Here is a 24663-nt window from a genome sequence, read left to right on the forward strand (position 1 = left end):
ACTTGTCACAGTCTAGAGTCATCCCCACGGCGCATGATACCGAAATACGGAATTCTCTTTTTTATTAGGTGCATACATAGACTTATATAATATTATGGGTGCATATAAAATTTTATAGATAGATTCTTCCCATTTTTGTCTATTTTAGAATGCAATTAAAACGTATTTCCTATCTACACAATATCTCGTCCCGGCTCCGCGCCTAATGCAAGTCGAGGCGCGCGCCATAAATTTGTTTTACGACAGTGCAAGCCGCCGCCGCGACAGCGTTTTGGAGCGTTCCGATGAGATGGCAAGAAACTATTTAAAATATTTTTGGGCAAAGCTTTCCATTTTACATTGTTTTTATTTGTAACTCGATAACTGTAGAAAGCGTGAATCAGAACAGCTCAAAACTGAGTCTGGTCTCTATAAGGAAATTCCATACCAAATTGAAATTTGCAAGCTATTTTCAAGGCGACTTTTTAGTGTGCCAGATTAGTATTATAATTCTAATTATTTTTACTTTATTCAGTTTATGTATAATTTGATTTTAAATGTTGTATAGAAGCAGGCGTTATTTTGCGGAAATCCATGATATACAATGAACCAAAAGCTTAATTTGCTATTATCCGCTGAAACAGATCAAATCTGTATGGTGCAACATGCAGCATGCGACATGCACCGCCCACCCTCCCACTGCTAAACGTGCAGGAAAAACCAGCCACCAGGCAAGCAGTACGTGTGGTGCTGCGTGAGGGTGGTGCGTATTGCTTGCCTGGTGGCTGGTTTTTCAATCTTGTTTTATTCAATAAGTATTCATTTTGTTTGTCTAATAATTCTAATAAAAAATTGCATTATCTTCTACCCAGGCTCGAGAAGAGGAGTTGGGCCGCGCCGCTCGCGAAGCAGAGTCTCAGATACGAACATCGCCTGACTCACCTGATGCACGCCGCTTGCGAGGTGTTCGCGACGAACTAGAAAAGGTACGCTAAAATTACCCTACTTATACCCTATCCGCGGACTGGATATTAGCTTCATTCAGTGGATAGGGATGGATTCCCAGCGTGATAGACTCTGTCCAAAACCCTTCTCATTCTGAGAGGAGACTCTTGCTCTGTTGTGAGCTGGCAATGAGTTGATCATGATGATGAGATGCTTCCAGGGACTTAATCCGCGTGGATTTAGGTTTTTAAAAATATCTCTGTAAAAATCGGTTAAACGTATGAGCTTTTAAAAATCTTGTGGGAACCCTTTGATTTTTTCGGGATAAAAATTAGCCTATGACCGTCCCAGGGATGTAAGCTAGCTCTGTACCAAATTTCATCAAAGTCAGTTAAATGTCTGGGCCTTGCAAAACCAGCAGACAAACAGACTGACTGATAGACATACACACAGACAGACACTTGCATTTATAATACTAGCATAAGCTAATCCATCCATATGGATTAGCTGATGCCTGCTACTTCGTCTGCGTGGATTTGGGATTTTAAAATCGTGAGGGAACTCTGATTTTCCGGGATAAAAAGTGGCCTATCACAGTGTAGTGTCTCGGACCGTAAAGGTATAAGTCCCGAAAATTGCTAATGCGCGTGGCCGCCATTTTAGTGACGTCAGCACTAGACTGAAGTTTCGAGCTGATGGTATATTTTTATTTCGGCTGACGTTAAAATAACGTCATTCCGATGTCAATGAAACATGGTTCCAGTGCAATAGCAATTTGCGGGACTTATACGTAGGTGGGCCCAATTCTCCGAGGTCTTAATTCAAGGCGAACCACTCGTTCCAACGGTAAAATATTGTTTGAGAACAATCTATTCTGTTTCTGATACCTACGCTCCTAAATCCCTTTTGGAGATCGGCCTTTGAGAAATCCCTTTTGAGGAAATTGTATGTTACGAAAGAAGATACCTTTCCGATCCCAAATTCCACGTTGCACGTTGCTTCAATGGTTTACGAGTGTTCAGGATGTAATGACTTTATTTGTATACAAAAAAAGATATTCGCCTAAAATGTTTTTGGAAGGGACGCCAGTTTTTAGAGTTCCGTACCTCAAAAGGAAAAACGGAACCATTATAGGATCACTTTGTTGTCTGTCTGTCTGTCAAGAAACCTACAGGGTACTTCCCGTTGACCTAGAATCATGAAATTTGGCAGATAGGTGGGTCTTTTAACTGGCATTAGGGCAAAAAACTGAAAACCGTGAATTTGTGGTTACATCATACAAAAAAAATTAAATTGTGGTCATAAACTAATAATTAGTATTTTCAATTTTTTTAAGTAAGATAACTATATCAAGGGTATCATATGAAAGGGCTTCACCTGTGCATTCTAAAACAGATTTTTATTTTTTGTTTTGGTGCATCATAGTTTTTGAATTATCGTACAAAATGTCAAAAAAATACGACTATAGTACGGAACCCTCGTTGCGCGAGCCTGACTCGCACTTGGCCGGTTTTTTTAAATGGAAACATACAGTATTATACTCAAATGATAGGTAAGTAATACTTAAACCTAAATTGATTCCAATGAAAGATTAGCACTTATTGCATAATTATATGCCCAAAACTACAATAATTACGTATAGCAGTGAAATATCCCGCAATGTTAGGCCGGCCGCACTTTAGATGCGTACGAATTTGATTCGTGCGAACACGTACTGAACACGCGCGAACAATCCCGACCTTCCGAGTACACATTAGCACACACATTGGGTGCGAGTTAGAGCGGTTACGCACTTATCCGTTCCGAGAAAAAAATGAAAATACAGATATAAAAACCCGGACCGAACTCGGATATTGCTTGCTCTACGTTTCCTAAGTACTACCTATAGAGAAAAGAATAAGAAATAAGAAAGCTCAGAGTCACTCAGCGGGCGATGGAAAGAGATATGCTTGGAGTTTCTCTACGTGATCAAATCAGAAATGAAGAGATCCGTAGGAGAACTAAAGTAACCGACATAGCTCAACGGGTTGCGTAGCTGAAGTGGCAATGGGCAGGGCACATAGTTAGTAAAACCGATAGACGTTGGGGTCCCAAGGTGCTGGAATGGCGACCTCGCACCGGAAGACGCAGCGTTGGAAGACCCCCCACTAGGTGGACGGACGACATCAGACGAGTCGCAGGGAGCCGCTGGATCCAGGCGGCGCAAGACCGTGGCGTGTGGAAGTCCCTACAAGAGACCTATGTCCAGCAGTGGACGTCTATTGGTTGATGATGATGATAGAGAAAAGTATAAGATTGTAAACTTGGCAGATTGCCCAGTTTTCCCCGGAAGTATCAGTTTGTTACGCATCGCTTCGCTTAAAGTTCTATCATAAATTGTGGTGTAAAGAAATGTTTATTGCGGTTATTAATTATTTATTGTTTGTAAAGAAAATGAAGCGGTTGTAGCCTAGTAGTTAAGACTCATCGTCGGTCTTCTATTTGGGAGGTCGGGGGTTCGATCCCGAGCACGCACGTAACTTTTTGGAGTGATGTGGTGCAGGAAAACATCGTGAGATTGCAGTCAAGGGCTAACTTGTATCTTAGCGTTTCAACTATCGGGAGTGATTTCCATTATATATTATATCTATCACCAGCTGTACTCACGTATTTAGGCGACGTTAGTCCGACTAGTTTAGCGGCACGCGCAGCTCGCAGTCTCAACCGCGACGCGTGCGCGAACTGACTCCCTTGAAAAAGGACCCCGGATGGGTTTGAAACTAGTGGGGCTAACGTCGACTAAATACGTGAGTACAGCTGGTGATAGATATTATATATAACTTGTATCTGAATAAAAAAAAAAAAATTTTTTTTTGGTTCCTTGAGTATTATAACTTATAACAAGGCGTGTTATAATTCAAATTTAATTTCAAAGCTACTCCTATCACATTATAACAATTTGTAAATACCCCATCCTCACTACATCTCAATAGTTAATGACCAATTCAAATTAACCCTAAACTGCTGACGACAGCTAACATACAGAACGAAAGCCAATTGAATACCACAACAATGATTAAAAGTACCCCCTCCGATAGCGTGCGGCACAGAATTAGTATGCACCGATGATGAGAGCAGCAGCCTGTGATTACTACACAATTTAGGAGTGTGCACACATGAGATTTTGTGTCGCTATACAAATTAACTGAGATTTATGCGCAAATGTTATCATTCTTCAAATAGGGTCTTGGACTGTAGTAAAATGGCGTGTTTTTTTTGTATAGCGGTAGTTTATGGGGCCAAAATTCTTCACTAAAGAGAATAATTAAAAAAAAAACATTTTTTTTTCATTTGTTAAGTCCAAATTTTTTGATTGCAAATAAACTTTAACTGAGAACGTTTTGGCAGTTATGTATTACAAATGGACGAAAATTACTAATTTATTCATCGGTTAAAATTTATTTGGCGATTGAAAAATCAGCTACAAGTAAATAAATGAACTGGAATACATATTCAGAATTATGTATTGTTGTCCTCACATAATATGGTCACACGAGTAAATATAGAAATCTACTCATGTGGCATGGTTTCGCGCAAACGCTTCCGTCACGCACGGAATACCATACAGTAAACACAACAAATATTACACTAACATAGACATAACCACTGTTAGTCATTGTTCAAGGGGAGAAAATAGGAAAAACTAAAATTACAATCGGTTAGGGACACACCTACCCCATGCAATAACCTGGCTGCACTCAATTTGCACGCGCCGGTTGATGCAGTCGCTGACGACACATTATAGCGCCGCGTAAATTAGTAGGGGTCGCGTCGGCCCCCGCTCGTATTTTGGGGTTGACTAGAGACTTAGGGTGGGCTTACACAGTTTAATTTTATACTACAAAGAAATATTGTTATTGTTAGGCACGATGTTTTTATAGCACTTTTAGAAGCTTATTTACATAAATTACAATAAAATAAAAATGTATGTAAACAAAAAGCGGAAAATGTAACTAACTTGCCATGCTTAGGGAGGGCTTCTTCTCCGTGATAGAAATATAGAAAATCAACTAACTATTGTAACCTTCAATGTAAGTAAGATGGTAAATATACCCCCAATATTCTTGCAAAATATGCAACCCCTATATAACCCCTTCTCATTTTGAGAAGAGCAGTGTTCAGCAGTGAGCCCGATGATGGTGATGCAGGATAATATTATTTTGAACAGTCTTAAAACTAAACGAATCCAAAAAACATTCAAGATTTCTCTCGATCAGGGCATGACCTCTGTGGTCATCTTCAAAAAATTCAAAGTCCTGACTGACGACTGACTTATATATCAACGTACAGCCTAAACCGCTGGTCCTAGAGACATGAAATTTTGAGGATATTGAAATTCTTTGTAAACAATAGGACTATAACTAAGAAAGGATTTTTCGAACATCAACCCCTAAGTGGGTTAAATGAGGGATGGAAGTTTGTATGAAAATTCGTTATTTTTGAAGTTACGTCGATGAAAATTGGTATTTAAGCCTTCTATTAAAAATACAAAAATACGTTATTCATGATTTTTGAAAATTCTACTACCATGGGGGTTAAACAGAAGATGAAAGTTTGTATGAAAGTCCGTCATTTTTCAAGTTATTTGCATGAAAATTGGTATTTGGAGTTTCGGTCACAAATGAAGAAATACGTGTTTCAGGATTTTTGGAAATTCAACCCCCACCTCGATTTTCTAAATTCCACAGGACGGGTCAGCTAGTAAGTAAAATCGTCCCCAGAATGCAAATTCTCTTAAAACTAGACAAGCTGATCAATCTCTCACGAATACGTCTGGTCTCACTTTATTTATGCAGTGATATTGATGTTTTTGTACTAGAACTGTGTGATGTAGCTCAAACTTAACAGACAGAAATTCCCAGGGGGTGTATGGGTCCGCGCCTCCTTGATTTAACGCGGGTCCGCGGCGGGCTATTGTTGTGACCTAATCCCAATCGCTACCTTTTTATATCCTACCTTTACCTTTCATACTCGCTTTTGTAATATGTTTGTTTTGATCTATTATATTATGGCAACTCTACACAAATTTTTAAAACCTCTGAAGCATCTGTTATCCCTTACCCTTATTATCAGTACCCTTATCATAAATGCGAAAGTGTGTTTGTTTGTCCTTCAATCACGTCGCAACGGTGCAACGGATTGACGTGACTTTTTGCATGGGTATAGATAAAGACCTGGAGAGTGACATACGAGTAGGCTATTTTTTACCCCGGAAAATCAAAGAGTTCCCACGGTATTTTTAAAAACCTAATTCCACGCGGACGAAGTCGCGGGTGTCAGCTATTTTATGAATAAGGCAGTATTTACACAATCGTACAGTTTCAAAGAAGTGACAGAGTATCGTAGACTTTATAACATTACTAGCTGATGCCCGCGACTTCGTCCGCGTGGAATAAGGTTTTTAAAATCCCGTGGGAATTCTTTGATTTCCGAGATCAAAAGTAGCCTAATTTTTTCGGGATCAATGTCAAAATTTCCGATAACACAATTTTCGGAATGTGTAAACTGTAAGACAATAATGCGTAGGTTCGGGTGTAACAGACCGTCCCAGGGGGTGTAAGGGAACACCCGTAGTGGGCCATTGTTGTTTCGTCCGGCCGATTTAGCGACAACTCTTACCAATGTGAAATGTAATCGTACTGATTCAAGCTTTTGTCACGCTCTTAATTTTGCCTGCAATTTCGTCTGCGTGAATTTTGGTTATATAAAAATCCACTTGAAATGAAATTAGAGAGATAGACTCCTTGTGAAACAATAGATAGATAAGTAAATAGAAAACTTTATTGCACACAAAACTAGAAACAAAAACACAAAGAATTATTGCTTAAATCAATCTCTACCAGGCAATCATGGGGCGAGAGGAGATATTATATCAATATAGAAACTGAGTCATAGTCTGTTCAAGTGCACTAGTGTAATAGTGCGTGACTCGAAAAGGAATCTAATTAGCATTGCACTCGCAACGAGTGGTCGGGTTGTCGCGACTGCACTCCACGACTCTCCGCGCCCTCCGTCTGTGCCGATAGCCGTATCTGATTCACGAGGACGTGCCTAGACACTATGTACGAGTATTGTACATGTCTAGTTGTCAAAGTAATGTACATCGGTCTTTAGAATTACATTGCATTGAGCCTTACGCGTATGTTTAGCTAACAAATAGAGTACAAAATGTTTCATTCAAAGCTCTAAAGCTCAAAATACCCATGACCCATCATCATTCATTCAATTCCTAGATATCAACATGAAAATTCCATAAAGTTCTCCATACGATCCCAAAGGTGGCCTGCATCGTTTGTGCGTCAAAGATTATCTCATGCACAAAGCATTGCCTCGGGCCTTAAGCGTATGTTTAGCTAACAAATAGAGGAAGAAAGCACTGCGGTGCATTTCTTAGAATTCCTTCCAAGACTCAGAGCTTTATTTATGCAGTATTTTCCTTTGCATTTATAGATACTCATATGCTAGGTCTGGAACTGTCAGGTTCAGAAGTGGGATTCACGTAGATATATATTTTTAAAAACGTCGTATCATTATTGTAATGTATGGTTCAAATGCTTCGAAAAATATTCTTGGCTAAATGGTGCCCGCAACTTAGTCCACGTGGATTTAGGTTTTTAAAAATCCCGTGGGAACTCTTTGATTTTCCGAATAAAAAGTATTCCATGCCCATCTCCAGTATGCAAGGTATCCCTATCTTCCAAATTTCGTCAAAATCTAACAGGAAAACTAGCGGACAGAGAGACAGTCAGACACACACACACACTTTTACATTTACAATACATATTAGAATGGATTTCTAAATACCGTTTGCCGAGATCATTGAATTATATTGCGATGGGCGCCTGGAGATTAAACTAATAATAATCACAAGAATGATGATTTTCTGTTATGATTCTTGTGATTAAATTAGTTGCGTCCATGGTTCCTTTTACCTACTAGTTATTTTTAAGAATCCTTGTTACCTCCATGTATGGAACAAAATTTTTAAAAAAACTTCCTTCGTTTCGTTATTGCATACTCGAATATCGATGTTCAACTTTCAGTTCACATTCGGTTCTTTGTGAACTTCGCAGACGGCACTCCCGGTAAAATGACAGAATTCCGGAAGTACAAAATTATCTTATCGAACCAAACCAAAGGTACGTAAACCTTTAAGTACTAATATGGCGGGCCAACCTGCCTGGAAATGTCACCATGGTTTTTGTGACTATCGACAGATTTTTAAGATATACAAAAAATTCTATACCAAAATTTCAGGAACGTTCGCCGCGCCGCGACGGCCTGTATTCACACTGATAGAAAAATAATAATTCAAAATGAGCTTAAAGCACAAGCCTAAGCTGCTGAGTACTAAGATCTGTTTTTATACATTACGCAGTCATACACCTCGTGTTCTGGTTAAACTACTCGTTTTGCGCAATCTATACAACTAACATCTTGTGATATTAATTTGTTTTCACGTATTCAACTTTACCACTCGGTCAAATTGCCCAGCAGAATCGGTTTTTGCGGTAAAGCCGGCCTCATTCTAGAGAACGATCTCTCCTAGATCTGATCTGTCTGGTCGTGTCGGATTGCCGTCCTATCGGAAAATCCCGCGGGAACCATAGATATTTACGGGATAAAAAGTAGCCTATGTATCAATCCAAATTTAGAATGGAGATAGATTAATTCTAAATTTCAGCAAAATCCGTCTTTCCGTTTTTGTGTGAAACAGTTACAAAAATACACACACACACACAAACTTTCGCCATAATAATATTAGTAATGTGATTGCGTTCGGTCTAAGATACGTACTAACAACATCAACAAAGTTCTTTAATACCCTCAAAACTTTGGCCGTGAAAGTTGAAACATGGAAACAAACCACCTTAAGTCCTTTCGCCGTCAACATGCTAAAATTCCGTAGCGTCGTACTTTGTACGTAAGTTGCGAATTTATTTTATGATAAACAGGAAATATGGTTCCGCTGGTAAATAACAATGATAAAACTACTGTTCTCGAATAAATCATGGTTATATGAGATTTTGAGTTTGTTTAAAATTATTATTGTAAGTATATGTAGAACACTAGTTTATGGATTACACAAATTGCAAACCCCTATTTTACCTCCATATAGGTTGAATTTTCAAAAATCCTTTCTCAGCGGAGGTCTGCGTCATAATAGCTATCTGCGTGCCGAATTTCAGCCCGATCCGTCCAATAGTTTGATCTGTGCGTTGCTAGATCAGTCAGTCACCTTTTTCATTTTCTTCCTTATATTTAATCATGATAGACATCTGTGCCACTGTGTAACATACTTTGAAGAGATGTTTTTACTTGACTGGAAAAACTGATTTAAACTATAAACTATGTGTGTGGTTTAGATCAGTATTTTTCATTCCTTTTCCAGGGTTTGAGAGTTCTATTTTAAGATGCCGTCTAGACAACAAAATATTATTAAACTGATAATAAGATCGCAAAGCAAACTTTGATTTCTTTAATTTAAGAAAAACAATATACGAAAATTTCAATATTCAAATTCCTAAGTCTGAAACCCCAAAGTTTGTTCACCAAATTCGACTACTATCAACATCAAATTTCTTTTAATACTCGCGAAATTTGGCCCGCCAAAGTTAACCCAAGTTAAATAAATAACCGTGTTAAGGTGATCGTATACCAGTAGGGCGATTGTCTAAAACCTGCATCAATCATTATTACAACCTCAATTGTTCTGATTGGCTGAATTTATGCGATTCTTGTTGCAACAATGCATTGTAGCCAATAGGGAGCGAGCGTCAACCAATCAGAGGTGATTGCGATCGTGACATTGTAGCTGTCATTCTACCGCAATCGACAGGCAGGACACGTCCAACAAGAGCCGCGGTAGACGTAATAGCCGTAAGGTGGCCACGCTGACACGCTGGCAACGATTTTTTTATTGAAAGTATTTATGTCAGCAGCAAGGCAGAACAAAAGCTGCAGATATCAGCACAGGTTACTGCTGACGTGGTCTCTAGCTTTACACGGACCTATAATATACTGGTACTAGCTTATGCTCGCGACGTTGTCCGCGTGGACTACACAAATTTCAAACCCCTACCATTACTAACCCCTTAGGGGTTAAATTTTCAAAAATCCTTGCTTAGCGGATGTCTACGTCAAAATAGCTATCTGCATGCCCAGCCCGATCCGTCCAGTAGTTTGAGCTGTGCGTTGATAGGTCAGTCAGTCAGTAAGTCAGACAGTCAGTCAGCCAGTCAGTCAGTCAGTCAGTCACCTTTTCGTTTTATAAATTTAGATAAAAAGTGTACATTTTGCGGCTCTTACGACTACTGCGAGTCTTGCAACCATGTATGCGGTCTTCTTGAAGCCCACTTTTCGTAGAACATGTTAAAATTCCTGCGGCGTACTCCGCAGAAAACTTCCAAGTTTATTTGCGGCTAAACAGGAAAATATGCTCCGTCCGGGAAGTAAAAATAAAGATAAAAGTAAACATCTTGAATTAATGCTGACTAAATGTGTTCTTAAGACGAAAATTCGTCTACAGTTAAAACCCGGATCTTGCGTATTCTTATTTGGGAGATAAGGCAGCTTGATTTTACATTTTATATCTGTTTTTAGGTGGTATTTAGTATAAAAATATAGTCGAATTATGTTGTTGATTTTAAATTTTTAGCATATTTTTTCATCGTGCATCATCATCATCATCATCATCAAACGATAGACGTCCACTGCTGGACATAGGCCTCTTGTAGGCATTTCCACACGCCATGCCTGAATCCAGCGGCTTTCTTCGACTCTCCTGATGTCATCCGTCAAAAATTCCCCCTTTCCCCTCCAACTAAGCGCAAAGCTTGTACTAGGAGTAGATTAGACTACTAGTTTTTCGATAGCTGTATAATGTGACATTTTGTCAACAGGCGCAAGGAAATCTATCAGCGCACGGTGAATACGTGAAAAGTAAACTAACGGCTTTGGGCAAATACACGACGCGTCTCGACGCCGCACTTGCCTGGACCATGGAGACTCGGGCTCGACTGGCGCTGGCTGATAACTTGCCCAATGCTGCGCCAACGGATTTAGACGTAAGTAAAGAATACGAGTGAAATATATTTGATCACTATTCTTATTAAGGCAAATACACGACGCGTCTCGACGCTGCACTTGCCTGGACCATGGAGACTCGGGCTCGACTGGCGCTGGCTGATAACTTGCCCAATGCTGCGCCAACGGATTTAGACGTAAGTAAAGAATACGAGAGAAATATATTTGATCACTATTCTTATTAAGGCAAATACACGACGCGTCTCGACGCTGCACTTGCTTGGACCATGGAGACTCGGGGTCGACTAGCGTTGGCAGATAACTTGCCCAATGCTGCCCCAACGGATTTAGACGTAAGTAAAGAATACGAGAGAAATATATTTGATCACTATTCTTATTAAGGCAAATACACGACGCGTCTCGACGCTGCACTTGCTTGGACCATGGAGACTCGGGGTCGACTAGCGTTGGCAGATAACTTGCCCAATGCTGCCCCAACGGATTTAGAAGTAAGTTAAATGGAATGGCTCTTTATCTGGCTTTACGGAAGCTCACATCTGTGTCTAAGAGATAGAGTATAATATGCTGAGTGAAGACCATTTTGGGGATCTTAGGATGAGGATCATAATATTTTATTGCTTGTATCTCAAATAAACGTTTCCTTCTTTCTTTATCGTATAGCATATTCGACTCTGAGAGTCGTGTCCTGTCTCCCCTTCTCTATTGTACCGTCGAACCACAAGATACCATGCTACTATGTCATCGATGTCCCACCTACTCTGCAAAGCGTTGCCCGTCTTCCTTACAAGCTTACTAGGGTTTGGAAAACTCTTTTGAAGTCTTGTCTTTTGACATTTCGGGATATTTAAGTCGAGAGTTAAAAGGCATCATCTTTAAAAACACACAAGTCCCGTCGTACAAAAGTATAAAAAAAGTTCAGGAATTGCCCATAAACTGCTAAACTTATCGTAAAACTTATCTAGCAATTGTCTTCTTCAATTAAGATTCTTTTATTCCCAGCTTTATGTGTAGGACCAGCTGTTTAGGCCTTGCAGTCTGCTTTATTAGTCGGCATAAAAATCAAGTTGGGATTAATTTGTATAAAATTTCGAATCAGTTGCAAATAAAATAAACACAATAAAAAATATCGCACATTTATAAGAATCGACTGAGTAAGAAAAACAGAAGCGAGCAGAAGGGGCCTTATTACTAAAAGCAATCTCTTAACAGGCAACCTTTACAAAAGAGAAATTGTTATTTAATAAGCGGGATAGTGAATGATACAGAATGAAAGGTCTGATCTAATCTTTCAATGAAAATCCAAATGCCTCGTTCCTCTTTTTAACCGACTTCAAAAAAAGGAGGAGGTTCTCAATTCGTCGGAATCTTTTTTTTTTTTTTTTTATATATTTTTTTTTTTATGTATGTTCCCGAGTACTCGAAGACGCCTGGACCGATTTTGAAAATTCTTTTTTTGTTTGAAAGGGTATACTTCAAAGTTGGTCCCATTTAAATTTGGTGAAGATCTGATGAACATCTTCGAAGATAGATCCGGAACTCCTCAACGGATAAGAGTAAATTGCTCGCGATCAGTGTAATAGCTTAGTAAACAGTAGATTTTTAACCAGTCATAGCATAATTCCATGGGGCCACTAAAAATTGTGAAATAAAATTTTTTTACAAAAAAAATAAAAACCGACTTCGATACACAAACACTAAAAATTGAAAAATAATTTAATTTATTTCCGAATATCTTATGTATACAAGAGTTAATATAGTTCCATAATAATATTTTTTGGGGTCGGTGCCAATGAGGTGCCATTGTGGAGTCTAAGTCTAGACAATTCGCGCAGCTGAAGCTAATTGGCACCGGCACCAAAAAATATTATTATGGAACTATATTAACTCTTGTATACATAAGATATTCGGAAATAAATTAAATTATTTTTCAATTTTTAGTGTTTGTGTATCGAAGTCGGTTTTTATTTTTTTTCTAAAAAAATTTCTTATAGAGGTACAGTTCTTGCAATTCACGAAGGCGACTGAACTTTACTTGTGGTTACGTCGTATACAAGGGCATTGTGTAAGTGTGCGTGCATGTCGGACCAATCAGTCGCGAGCAAGCGCTCGCAAACGCGCACATTTACTGTACCTTACTTATATCGATACAACTTAACACAAACATAAGCCACTCGCCCTCGTGAAATGCAAGAACTATACGGAAACCTAAAAAAATTGTAGACTTTAATTTCAACCCAAAGTTTTCTTTACAGACAATAATAAAGGACAAGGAAACAGAAATCCGCGAAGTTCTTGAAAACTACAACAACATAGAACGCGAATGCGTCGCCGCGAAACAGACTGTATCCCCTGAAGTTCGCGAACGAGTTCTCAAGCTGAAGGAAGACTGGGCGTTCATTCGAGAAGCTTCCAAGCCGAAGGTTCGGGAAGAATCGGTGCAAACTCGGGCGCCATCGGTCCCTAGAGCAGGAAGCCTGTCGTCGGAGAGCCAGAAGTCGTCGGAGAGTCAGCTAGGTAAGTGTCGCTTGCGTGTCGGCGTCACTTAACACTGTAGTTAGTGGGATTTGGTTTTGCTATTGTGCTATGCTACTAACACTTGGTGCCGTGTTTTCTAGCATTCTATCAGAAATTGTCTGTCAGAAAAAAATCTGACCCACGCTTGAACATACTCTGCTCATACATTTTGTATACCTACTATGTCCCTAGACTAGCAGCATTTTGCTGGATCGGATGTATGTTTCTGATGCTCGCAGAGTGATTGGGACAGAAAGTTTTCTGATAGATGATTTCTTCTAATATGCGGTTGGTCTAAGGGTTTTAATAACACATAGGTATTTCCGAGACGTGAGGCCTAAAAATGTTTTACAGTGCGTACATTTTGAGATTTCACTCGCCATTTTAACTCTATATGTCAACTGTCAGGTCAAAAGTACGGTTCACCTTTAAATTAAGGACTAAAATCGTACTTTTGACATGACAGTTGACGCAGAGTTGAAATGGTGAGTCATCATCATCATCATCAACCGGTAGACGTCTACTGCTGGACATAGGTCTCTTGTAGAGACTTCCACACGCCACGGTCTTGCGCCGTCTGAATCCAGCGGCTCTCTGCGACTCGTCTGATGTCGTCCGTCCACCTAGTGGGGGATCTTCCAACGCTGCGTCTTCCGGTGCGAGGTCGCCATTCAAGCACCTTGGGTGAGTTAAATGGCGAGTGAGATCTCAAAATGTACGCATAAAGGTCCAATGCGGAAACGCTGGCGTATCGTGAACGTGATTAGGCTAGGCAATTCTCAGAAATGCTGAAATAGATAACTCAAAAGCTAAACCTTCGGCTTAAGAATTTTTGTTCCATCCTGAATGCCTTTTGTAGTCCAAAGCCGATACTCAATTTTGCCAACTTTATTCTGGCGCTGCACATGTTCATGGATGGCGGTAACCACTTAACATTGGGATGGCTATGAGATTTTACACCACCGTTGATAGAATTCGAGCGTCAAACACTGATTACGTCATAGTAAAATTGATCTAAAAAGTCGAAAATTCAGTATCACCGGTTTTAACATTGCAAGGTTTCCGCTTGAAAGGCTAGCTGTAGATATATGTATGAACAAACTTGAGCTTTAAACTAAGGCTGTAAAGTCCATTTTACTTTAACGCTAAAGTGTTTTGTTGCTCGAATTCTATGAACGTTGGCAAGATGTAGAATCTCAATACTAACCCTATAGATGGGCGGCCTGCTCGTTTGCTTGCCATTCATATTAAAATATTGTAAATTATTCTGGTTCAATCATATTTCGTACCTACTACATAAACGTCTCTGAATACGGTAATCAATGGGTGACGGATGATTTGTGATCGTTGGTCGAAGTGTTGGATCAAATGTTTTTGGCCACTATGCTTTTACACTATAGGTAACATCTGGTAGAACCTTGGGCTTTGATTAGTTATTACTTGAAAACTTGCAGTAGGTACTCGGCAGTATATTTCACACCAAATAGAGCTTTAGAAAGAGATAATCGACAACTTCGGCTTTACAAAGCACTAAATGATGCCCGCGACTCCGTCCGCGTGGGTTTAGATTTTTAAAAATCCCTTGGGAACTTCCGGGATAAAAAGTAGCCTAACGCCCTTCCACCGGATGCAAGCTATCTCTGTACCAAATATCATTAAAATCGGTTGAAATGATAGGTCGTGAAAAGCTATCAGACAGACTTTCGCATTTATAATATTAGTATGGATTATCTCTGTCACTCATACCTATGTGACGTGTTATCACTTATCACTAACTTGTCAGTCTCAACGACAGAGACGACGCTCTACGAAGCCGAAATCAAATCAAATCAAATTTTATTCTAGTAGTGTCTACTTGAGTTCGAAGCTTCTGGCTATCTCTTTCTACGGCTTGATGTGTAATATACAGTGTGTTTTTTTAACTTGCACAGTGCAATACTGCTGGGTACTGTAAAACTAGAAGAAAATTGAGAAGTTGACAAGAATAGAGCATAAATACATCATTAACTCGGCTTCTTAAGACGATCCAACATTTCGTAGAATTTATGACTAAGCTAGCAATACTGTTACTTGGAGTAAAGTTTGAATTCCCTTTAACTTTGTTTTAAAATTAAAATATGAATTAGCAATCACGATTGATTAAATTCGTTCCAAATAATATCTGTCCCGGCTGTACTCACGTGTTTAGTCGACGTTAGCCCGACTAGTTTCGAACCCATCCGGGGCCCTTTTTCAAGGGAGTCCGTTCGCGCACGCGCCGCGGTTTTGACTGCGGGCCGCGCGTGCCGTTGCCCGTAGAGCCCGTTGTGAGGGTGGCTAAACACCCACGTCGACTAAACAGGTGAGTACAGCCGGGACAGATATTATGTAGAATGGAAATCACTCACGATAGTTAAAACGCTGATTAAATTCGTATTGATTATTGATAAATCATTCTTTGCTCCATACGTGTGGCGTTTTCCTCCATGTGCCATTTGTAATAAGTCTTGTGCTGTTTTGGCAAATAAATGGTTCACCTACTAATTGCTTGTTTCATTCGCTAACCTGTTACACCGAACTAAAATTATAAGGCTGAATACATTCAAAAGTGCTTGAAAAAGGGCTTGAACTCTATGGGTGAGATCTATAGAGCGCACTCTGACTTTGCTTAGACTTAAGACAGAGTTAAAAAGAGACAAAGCTATATCTCTCACATAAATCTGTCTCGTTTTAGCTCAATCTTAAGTCTGAGCAAAATCAAAGTGTGGTCTATAGATCTTAGCCTAAAAATCATTTATCATAGGTGCAACGCACATCTGTAGAGTGAAGTTGAGTCGAGGCGCAACGTCGTGTAAAAAAAACTAAAATTCAGCTGTATTTATTTTTACATACAGTCGAAATTGGTATCATCATGATCAACCCATCACCGGCTCACTACAGAAATTGGTATATCTCTACCTAAATTATAAATGCGAAAGAGTGTTTGTTTGTTTGTTGTTTTGTCCTTCAATCAAGCCGCAACTGAGCAACAGATTGACCTGATTTTTTAATACATGGCTGAAGTTGACAACCTGGAGAGTGACATAGGCTACTTTTCTTAATGTGTCCAAGTAAATAAAGCTGGATTTAAGTGTTTATAAAAAAAAACTCGGGCTCCACTTCGGTCTTTAAGTGTGCGTTGCTCTTTTATCTAAAGTTGCTGATGTTTCTTTGTATGTATTTTGCCTTATAAACTACTATTGGTACGCATTTGTAAATATAAGTGATAAGTTGCACTTTACTATTAATACTTGTAAGACATAATAATTAACATATTTAAACAAATTGTTAAATAGGAAAATTATTGACGTGTTAGTTTAGGAGAGGGTAGAGGCGAAAATTTAAATTTAGACTAAAGAAAATTTAAACTTAGACTAGAGAAAATTTAAACTTAGGTTAAATAAAGAAATTTCGCCGAGGCATCGATTTGAAAGAATATAAGAACTGCATTCAAACATTGGAAAATATCTCACAAACACGTCCGGACTCAAAAAATTTGTTAGTTGTTTTTCTGTGGTAAGTTGGTATCTAATCGATGGACTATGTTGTTAAAAATGCTACTGACTCAAAAAACCGGCTATGTGCGAGTTAGACTCGCGCACCGAGGGTTCCGTATTACAGTCGTATTTTTTAGACATTTTGCACGATAAATCAAAAACTATTATGCAAAAAAAAATCTGTTTTAGAATTTACAAGTAAAGCCCTTTCATAAATATGATACCGCACTTGGTTACCGTACAGTTATCTAACTTTGAAAATTGAAAATACTAACATTTTAATTTTTTTTTGCGATGTAACCACAAATTCACGGTTTTTGAATTTATTCCTTTACTTGTGCTATAAGACCTACCTACCAAATTTCATGATTCTAGGTCTATGGAAAACCTATAGGATACTTCTCGACTCTAGTATCATAAGGTCGGATGTGGATTTTTGCTACTTTTCAGGAGAGCCAAAACAAAAATGCTAGGGAAATCGGGTCATAATTTCTAAACTACTAGAGATACAATTTCAGTTGTTTTTGTAATATTTAACACTTAACTGTACCTATCATTAACCATTACTAGAAATACTTTATCATTAATAAATAAAATATAAACTCACAATTTCATCAAAATGGACGATATGCGACTTTATGCTGGTAATATTCGTAACTGTGCTAAAAAATTGTGTGCATAAGTTGTAAACCGACTTTATGGCTGCAATTTTTACTATTACAAATTTGAAATAAAAGTCGGATCTATTACTTAATATTTCATAATACGTCTTAACTGATTATACATAAGTAATATTCGGACAAAAGATCACAGTAGTTATCTCACAAAAATCATTTAGGAGTTTTGTGAGATAGCAACAATGTACCTATCTGATTTTTCTGAAACTGATTAGTTAGATCTGAAACATAATAATTGCATTCGCCCGATAGTCTGACCATTGCATCCGTGTAAACCTTGTGACTTCTGAATGAATGAAAATAACATTAACAAATTCACAAATAAAGCCCATTAATTAAAAACAACGGCCAAAAATTGGAAAAAAAAATTACAAAGTAATTAGAAACCTACAGTGGGCCAAAAATTTTTTGTGGAATTGCATACATGACGGTTACATCAATATAGAAATCTAAAACATGCCAACATAGCCTGATTTTCCTTATAATGATTAGGTACGTAAAGTAAGAATGGAGGTCAACAGGTACCTACTGCAAAAGTTGGTTATATTTTACAGTGGATAATGGTTTCTCATTATGTCGTATATTGGGCGAAAGCGGGGAAGAATTTTAAGTTTATATGTACCTATAACATACTAATGAAATACAAAAAAGTCTTTATAAATTAATAACACCCAACATTATTGCGTTAGTTGTAGCCAGAATTCTGAAAATCCCCGCCGTTCTTATTTTTTTTTTTGATATAACAAACGGTCCTGATATATCACCTTTGTAAAGGGATGTGGTCTTTAAAAATATGTTGTAGTGCCAAATCAAACTTATCAAAAAGTTTTGTTCCTTCGCATGTTCTTGTAAACTGTGACCAATCTCTTAGTTTAGTAATCTGCATTGTTTTCAGCTGTTCCCTTTTTTTCTATTTGTGCATGGATTACATCTTACTCCACGTAGGTACATGTTGCATTTTAGCATAAAGCTTGTGATTTATCACCTTTTAGTGTGGTAATCCTTATAATAATCATAAGTAAGCCATAACGATTATCGTGCTCCGATTTTTGTGACACAAAGTCAATTCTTCAACAATTTCGAGAATACTTTGTTTCTTCTCTAGTAGATTAATGAAATAAGACAAGATACTGTTTTATTCCTTCCGCTGCAGCTGATGTTTTCAGACCACATTAAAGTAGCAACACTGCTGGTAGCATCATGAATCGTTTTTAAGGTGCAGAAACTACGCAGGTATAAGGATTTACTGTTAGTCAAATCCGGCATTGCCACTTTTGTAATAAAAAAATACTTTCTGCTTTCTTGAAAACTCCATTGCTTCGGTTTCGACTGTTCTTTTTAACAGATACTTTTTTAAACTGTTTCTTTCGTGTTTTAGTTAAGTTTTTTTATTTTTTTACTTTCACTTTTATTAGTTGTTTAATTAATTAATTAATTTATACTACATTTATATTTAAATTAACATAATCTAAAGCTTCCTATAATTAGGTGTGTTTCGTTAGAATCACTATCATCACATATTGTAGGTGCCTTATAATTTCTGCTCTCGATTAATATCAAATTCGGTCGATTATAAGACGGGTAACGAAGAAAAAAATTGATTAGGTACTCTAATTTTTTAAGGCTACCTTAAAAACTAGGGCAATAAATTTTTGAACTGATGATTTGAACTATGAATCATAAAAAACACCATAAATGCACGGTTTTTTGCTTAGTGGGGTATTATTATAATATATGTTTAGATTTCCATGCTGTGATTTTCGTGGTCCTAAAAGATTTTCTAGTCTATATTTTCAAAATGTCTTCAGCTTTATTCTGGCTCTTTACTTTTTTCCCGCAGTTTAGTCCAAAATTTTGGTGAAATAGGATGGATCTCTTACCTATTAATCACATCAACTTTAATGTAGTCACAAACAAAAAGCTTTATTTCAACTTACTTCCATGAATTTTATTGCAAAATCATTTATATTACAAGGCAAAAAGTCTTAAATGATTCACAGTCCAAATATTAATACAAAAAATTCGAAGCATAACATCTGTTGTGATTTTACCTAACAAAATTATTACATATTTTAGAAGCAGAAGTGCGTAACTGCAGTACCAGCTAGTATTACAAATAAACTTATTTCGTAGCATAATGGTCGAACTCAAAATACATCTATCATTTTTCTCCATTGCTTTGGTGCATACATACGCAAGTCAAAAAATATAATTATGGTTCTCCAAATTTTTAGAATGTGTTCAGATACGACATTATGCATGTATTTATCTTTGCAATGAAAAGAGATAGAAATACTGGTGTCAGCTTGGCAGAAAGAGCCCGAAATGCTCATTACCTTTATGTAAAAAAGTGAGTTTGGTCGGAGGTACACATCCGACCTTATGATACTAGAGTCGAGACTTCATCCTATAGGTTTTCTTGTCAGACACGCAGGCAGATCCTATAAGGGTTCCTTTTTTCCTTTTGAGGTATGAAACCCTAAAAAAGAGTAGGTGTGTACGGGAGCAGTGTGCAGGCTCGACCGTACCAAAGGGAGATCTCCCACCGAGCGGTTGGTTGTGCTCGGTAGCGCCAGCTGGGCCGACGGTTGTATCTTGAAACTTCTATAATATATAGTCCAGATTGCAGAAAACTCCGTTAGTGCGAGTACTGTCGGCGGTACATTTGTTCTGGACTACTTCATGAAATGTCATCGATTGAACAGCGCCATCTAGTTTCTACTGTGGCAACCGCCACAGGTGCAATAGTATAAATAATTTTGACTTTGACTTTTAATAATGTTGTGAAGTGAAGACACCTAGCCGTTGTGCGTTCACACAGCGATATGCACATTATAAACACATTAACATTTTTGATACAAAGCAGATGCTCTTGTTTACTTTACCTACTATGCATCCACGAGGCAGTTTAGTCTAATTTTAACGTTTAGCCATAGTTCAGCCACGATAATTCGATGCAGCGTCGCTCGTTGTAACAATGTTTGGTACTAACTAGTTAGCTAAAAGATAATAGCGCGGCCAGCCGGTAACGTAAGGATCAAAACGTACTTGCGACTTTTTGTAGCAACACTTTTTGTCTCGTCGCGTTACTACACACGCTTCAGATACTTAGGGAGCTAGCGTAAATAATCAGGTTTCCAGAACCTATCGGTTCAGGTTGGTACCGATCGGTGCAGATAAATAAGTCCCATATTATCTTACTAGATGATGCCCGCGACTTCGTACGCGTGGATTTAGGTTTTTGAAAATCCCGTGGAAACACTTTGATTTTCCGGGATAAAAAGTAGTCTATGTCCTTCCCCGGATGCAAGCTATCTCTGTACTAAATTTCGTCAAAATCTGTTTAATGGTTGGCCCGTGAAAGGCTAGCAGACCGACAGACAGACACACTTTCGCATTTATAATATTAGTATGGATGAGCTCTCGCATAAAGAGACCGGTAATACGTATAAGACAATAGAAGGCTATTTTATCCGCACCGAGTGGTACCGATCCGCACTAACCTGTCGGTACTGGAAACCTGCTTCTTTATGTAAGCACCCAAAGGCACTATGACTCGCTGTAAATGCTGTAAAAATAAGTTCATGGCTGGTTTAGTGGGAAGTTTAGGTGATCGATCAACCGAGTGTTCCGGTACGAATATATTTCGAATATCTACCTATGCGCTCTGGGAAGACTGCAGATATTACGATCAGGCTGATTTTCATGTTAGAATCGCAGAAAACCGCCGAGCTTCATCGAATAAATAAATATTTTGCAGTGTTTGGCAGCTGAGCTTATTTTCGTGTCGACGTAACCCTTGTGTGTGTGTGCATCTTTATGATTTTCCATGTAAAATCCAGAGCCTGTAGCAACTTCGTCGAGCAACATGTCGCTAGTGTGATCTTGCTGTAGGTATCAGCAATTCTAATTAAACTGTCGGATCCACCAAACTGTGTTAAGCCAAAATTTTCACAAAGTGCTGTTTGTTCAAATTCAAATATGATTTATCTTCGAGTAAATTGGCTTTCCAAATAAGTTCACCTATTTTGTTGTATGTGTATTGCAAAATAGAAACCGATAGTCGTTGGGGTCCCAAGGTGCTGGAATAGCGACTTCACACCGGAGAGTGCAGCGTTGGAAGACTAGGTAGACGAATGACATCAGGTGAGTCGCAGGGAGTCGCTGGACCGTGGCGTGTGGAAGTCCCTACAAGAGAGCTATGTCCAGCAGTGGACGTCTTTCGGTTGATGATGATGATGATGATGATAATTTCTTATTCAAATGTTTACAATAAGGATTGGCTAACGTCCAAAAGGCTTACAAAATATACCTAACTTATAGTGCATAGGTATGTACCTACATAGAGTCGATATATTTAAAACGCAGGCTTGCAGCTTGCAGCCAAGTTGGAAGTTGGAACTAATGAAAAAAGTTAGGCTACTAATTCGTGATCAGTTGTTAGTGACATCCGCCCTTTTGTTTAGCTCCATTTGTTTAATTATAAATATAAAAAATAAATGATTATGATAAGCTGCCTTCTGAGCACGGGTCTCCTTTCAGAATAAGAATGGTTTACGACCACACTGGCCAAGTACCTACGAATTATGGAGAACTGAATGTTCAGGTCAAGTTTCCTCACGATGTTTTCCTTCACTGTTAAAGCAAGTGATATTTAATAGCTTTGACCGCATAGCTTTGAAAAGTTAGGAATCTCACGCACTAGTAGTCCAAGTACAAGACCATTAGATGCAAGCTAAATGCTTAGGCCAAAGCGACCAACTGCGCGATAGAATAAATAGTTTCATAGAACATCTATTCTAATCCAGTAGACTTGGATTTGCGTGTAGATCCCTTAAAGGTGCGTAACCGGGAGGGAATACTGTACCTCTCGTAAAAGAAGCCCACGACTTAACTACTAGACTATCACTATTATACCATGCAAATAAACTTAAATGAGATAACAATGTGGTTACTTAGCAAAGTCCGAACCAAACTACGTTCTCCGACCAATGGGAAAGTTAGTGCTTGAAACTTCCAAGTTTCGCCTTTAATTTCTACGCCTTTGTGTAGAACCGAGACATTCTATGAATGCTAAAGAAGATAATGGTATTGTTTGGTAAATTAAGGAGCGTGACTTTGCATAGAAAAGTTTAAGTTGTTAAATTTTGTTTGATCTAGGTCATAAAGCTAGATTATAGCCGAGTGTACTAGATAGAGGAGCGAAGAGAACAAAGAGCTTTTAACATAGAAGCAGTTTTATTTTACTTATAATATAAATACTTCTATGCAAATATTATAAACGTGAAAGGCTGTCTGTCAGTCTGTCTATCGGTTACCTTATCACGGCCCAGCCGCTTAAAGAATTTTGACAAAATTTGGAACAGAATATCTCCTGCGTCCCAAAGACGGACGTAGGCTACTTTCCCCCCAGAAAATCACAGAGTTCCCACGGGGAAAATAAACAAAGTCTACTTAGTCGTAGGCATTATCTAGTAAATCCAGAAATTACTATATATTCTATCTTCACGGATTATGCGAGTTTTCAAATTCAAATGAAATTATACATTACTAGATGATACCCGCAACTTCGTCCGCGTCTATTTAGGTTTTTGAAAATCCAGTGGGAACTCTTTGATTTTTCGGGATAAAAAGTAGCCTATGTCACTTCACTCACTCTCTAGGTCTTTATTTATACCCATGCAAAAAATCACGTCACTTTGTTGCGGAGTGATTGAAGGACAAACCAACAAACAAACACACTTTCGCATTTATAATAAGGGTACCTACTGATAAAATGTAAAATTCGATTTATAAGCATCTCTACTCGTAACTGCTTGATCCGCTCTGATTTTTCTTGAAAAGAATACTTTTATCTGTTTAAAAAAAATGTTAAAAACATTTTACAAAGAGATGAAAACACTGTCATTTTAGGTCAAAGTTTAATACCACTCACAAACAGAATTAAAGCCAGAGAAATGTACAATTACTTTTGTTTGCTCGTCCGCATTCCCATTCATTATGTAGTAGCTTTCATGCACATCGCAAAGCGCATACCAGAAATGTTTGCAGAGAGTTTTTAAAGAACGACCCATTTTACATCAGCGCTGAAATGACAAACAACAATGGCACAAAGAGCCAGGCCACGGAACCAGGCCGCCAATAGCGGATACTGGGGAACGGGGAAATGGGAGGAAATGCGGCGTGTTCGGCTATCAAACATAACCTATATATGGGGAAAAAGCGGATATTTAATACTAGCTTTTACTTTTCTCAGTAGTTTTTTTTGAATGGGAGAAACCAGAAATAGTTATTTGTTATGCAAGGGTGCAAAGTATATATTGACTAGTATTATATCGGGTATTATATCGGGTATAATACTGGTCAAGCTTTATATCTCGAGTTCTGCTAAACTGATTTATATCAAATTTAGGTCTATGTCTTTACTTTTGCTTTAAGACTGTGAAAACCGAAATAACTGCACGTGAATCTAATACAAAAAGAAGGGCTGCAATGCCTGTACCTCAATAGTTCAGTGAAGTCTAAAAGATCGTAGGTTCAAATCCCTGACATTTAAATGACTGTCATACTCAAACCTAGCACAAACTTTACGCTAAGATGGAAAGGTGAATATCAATATTAGTTGTTTATTCGTTTTATTTCAGTGCATTTTTATAGAAGGAAAACCCTATACTCCAGAGCCTAACTAGCAGTATGAGAATTAAAAAAAAGTAGTAAAATTTTCATAAAATATAACGCGGTATAGCCATCTGCAGATTGTTGCGGGACCGCCAGACGCTTTATAGTCCCATCGTTGACTATTAAAGTGGTGATAAATTCTCAACTTTAACACCATTGTAATAAAGGTCTTGCACTTGACAGTCTTTGCTTAGTGCTCCGACAGACTAGAGACTTTTTATCTTAGAACTCTTAGGTTTAGCTCGAGGTACTTTGAATTTGCTAAGACT

The 24663-nt window shown here is 38.2% G+C and overlaps 1 protein-coding gene across 1 annotated transcript in view; it reads left to right on the forward strand.

Annotated features, from left to right (window-relative positions):
* The window catches only part of LOC117992619 (dystrophin, isoforms A/C/F/G/H-like), a 630854-nt gene that overhangs the window by 64122 nt on the left and 542069 nt on the right, over positions 1–24663 (forward strand). Inside the window, 3 exon segments of the mRNA XM_034980350.2 lie at positions 852–965; positions 10866–11030; positions 13263–13524. Of these exon segments, the coding sequence (XP_034836241.2) occupies positions 852–965; positions 10866–11030; positions 13263–13524 (541 nt within the window).

This window comes from Maniola hyperantus, chromosome 21 (assembly GCF_902806685.2).
Source record: "Maniola hyperantus chromosome 21, iAphHyp1.2, whole genome shotgun sequence".
Classification (NCBI taxonomy): Eukaryota; Metazoa; Arthropoda; class Insecta; order Lepidoptera; family Nymphalidae; genus Maniola; species Maniola hyperantus.